Source organism: Chenopodium album, chromosome 6, assembly GCF_948465745.1.
Source record: "Chenopodium album chromosome 6, dcCheAlbu1.1, whole genome shotgun sequence".
NCBI classification, from domain to species: domain Eukaryota; kingdom Viridiplantae; phylum Streptophyta; class Magnoliopsida; order Caryophyllales; family Amaranthaceae; genus Chenopodium; species Chenopodium album.
The window spans coordinates 1709595-1712265 of record NC_137839.1 but is presented as its reverse complement, the minus strand read 5'-3'; the positions used below and the strand labels follow the sequence as shown (position 1 = coordinate 1712265).

The following is a 2671-nucleotide window of genomic DNA, read 5'->3' as shown; positions in this document are numbered from 1 at the left end:
ATGCAGAAACCACAGAGCTAGGCAGAACAGAGAGCACACTCTGAGTCTCTAGGAAATTGGACTAACTGATCTCCCATTTATTTTATTTACTTAATCAAAAATTATAATCTTTTTAACCTCACACAAAATATTTAAAAGTTCCACCCCATTTCTTCATCATAATAATATAAAGTAGCACTTCACTTCCTCTTCAAAAAAAAAAAAGAAAAAAAAGAAAAGAACAAAATCCATTAAAAAAAGGATTTAAAAAAATTAATTAAAGAAGTAATTAATACAATAAAAAAAATCTACCCAACTTTCTTTTTTCGCTCTATTAATACTCAATCAACATCATGGTGTCACCCTCACAACTTGAAATCTTAGTTTTGACAAACACAAATTCTCCTTCAGAGTGCTGTCTAAGGCAGTATCTCTCTCTCTCTTTTTATTTTTTTTCTCTTCATTCTTCATTTTTTCATTCCATAAAAACATAAAACATTGGAGCAAATCAAAAAATAAACAATGTGTAATCCACCTGAAAATAACCAAATTCTTACAATTTCAAAAACACCACCACAACATAATCATCCTCCCCAACACTCCAATATATATTTGGATCTTTTATCGTTAACCAATAAAAACGACGACGCGGAAAGGTTCACCAGCATTGGTGTTGTTGAGGTCGGAAATGTTGTTAGTGGTGATTCTGGTTCTGATCACAACAATAACAACGACCCATCATTGTTGTTTCCTACCGTATCCGACGTTTTAAAAGAGAGTAGTTCACTCTTTTACTTGGCATTTCCAATACTCTTAACCAACCTCATCCTTTACTCCAGGTCGATGATGTCAATGGTTTTCTTAGGCAGAATCGGGGACGCCGAGTTAGCGGCCGGTTCTCTAGCCATTGCGTTTGCGAATATCACCGGTTATTCGGTGTTTTCGGGTTTGGCTTTGGGGATGGAGCCTTTGTGTTCGCAAGCATTTGGTGCTTGTAGACCGAAGCTCCTTTCGCTTACGCTTCAACGGTGCGTGATATTCTTGCTGGTTTGCTGTTTGCCAATTTCGGTATTTTGGTTGAATATGTCAAGCATTTTGGGGTACCTTCACCAAGACCCAAATATTGGTAAATTGGCTCATATTTATATCACATTTTGTCTCCCTGACCTTTTTACTTATTCCTTTCACCATCCAATCAAGATTTACCTTCGTGCGCAAGGTATTACTCACCCTGTCACCTATGCATCCCTAGTCGGGGCCATCCTTCACTTTCCCATCATGTTTTTTCTTGTTGTTCACCTCGACCTCGGGATTGCCGGAGTTGCTGTTAGCAACTCCGTGTCCAACCTCGTATCACTAGGGGCCCTAGTGATGCAGGTTTGGCTCGGCGGGCTTCACTCTCCTACGTGGAGCCCGCCCAGCCGCGAGTGTCTCAGGGACTGGTGGCCACTGGTGCGCCTCGCAGGCCCCAGCTGCGTCTCCGTCTGCCTGGAGTGGTGGTGGTACGAAATCATGATCGTGCTCTGTGGCCTGCTCCCGAACCCCAAGGCATCAGTGGCCTCGATGGGGGTGCTGATCCAGACCACCGGGTTGATCTATAACTTCCCGGCCTCGCTCAGCAACGCCGTATCCACCCGTGTCGGGAACGAGCTAGGAGCGGGCCGGCCCAAACAGGCCAAGCTATCGGGTTTTATCGGAATCACCTGGGCCGCAATAATGGGCCTTACAGCTATGATGTTTGCTTATGGGGCAAGGAATGTATGGGCTAGGATGTTTACCGGAGACGTCGAGATCCTAGCTCTAACCGCAGCGGCGTTGCCAATATTGGGGCTTTGCGAGCTCGGAAACTGCCCACAAACGACAGCATGTGGGGTGGTAAGGGGGACTGCCCGGCCAGCAACAGCTGCAAATGTAAACTTAGGGGCCTTCTATATGGTGGGGACACCAATAGCGGTTGGGTTGGCTTTCTATCTTGGAGTTGGCTTTTGTGGGCTCTGGATTGGGCTTTTGTCGGCCCAGATATGCTGTGCTGGGCTGTTATTGTATGTTGTTGGGACCACTGACTGGGATTATCAAGCACAACGGGCCCACTTGCTGACTCAAACTGGTGGGCCTGCCCCTTCTTTAGAATTAACGTCAACCGTTGATTCATCTTTGGTCATGATTCATGATGAAGCTGATCGAATAAAGGAAAATGATCCAACTGCAGGTGAATCTGAGCCGTTGATTTCTATCTCGGTGACGTAATAATATTTAATCTGTGATGAATAAACCTATTTAAAAATAATAAATTATAATAATAAAATTGGACTTTCTTTCATATACTCAGTAGAAATTTTAATTTTCTTTTTTTTTTTTTAGATCGGTTAAGTAAAGATTAGATATTTAGTTATTTTTATTTTTACTTGCATTACATAGTTGGGAGAGATTGGCTTTTAGAGTTAAGTGTAAAGAGGAAAGAAGACATTTTTTGTTTTCTATTTTCCTCTTTTTTTTCCCCACCTTTTTTTACTATCTCTCCATTAATTTAGTAAGGATTGTAATTAAGATATTAAACATAATTTGCAATATTACCTAATTACATATACATTTTTAGTGTATGTTTATTTATTAACTTTATATGTTTGATTTGATTATATTATACCTACGTTCTTTATTTTAAATAGGTACATTTAATTTGTGCATTACTCAT

At 41.0% G+C, this 2671-nt stretch overlaps 1 protein-coding gene across 1 annotated transcript; it reads left to right on the top strand.

Moving 5' to 3' along the window:
* Positions 1-450: 450 nt before the first annotated feature.
* On the top strand, positions 451-2419 carry LOC145634224 (protein DETOXIFICATION 51-like). The gene has a single exon (XM_081685649.1). The coding sequence runs from the start codon at positions 502-504 to the stop codon at positions 2224-2226; it is 1725 nt and encodes a 574-aa protein (XP_081541775.1). The 5' UTR covers positions 451-501; the 3' UTR covers positions 2227-2419.
* The last annotated feature ends 252 nt before the right edge of the window (positions 2420-2671 follow it).

Coding starts and splice junctions, on each gene's coding strand:
- LOC145634224 (XM_081685649.1), top strand. CDS start 502: ATGTGTAATCCACCTGAAAATAACCAAATTCTTACAATTTCAAAAACA.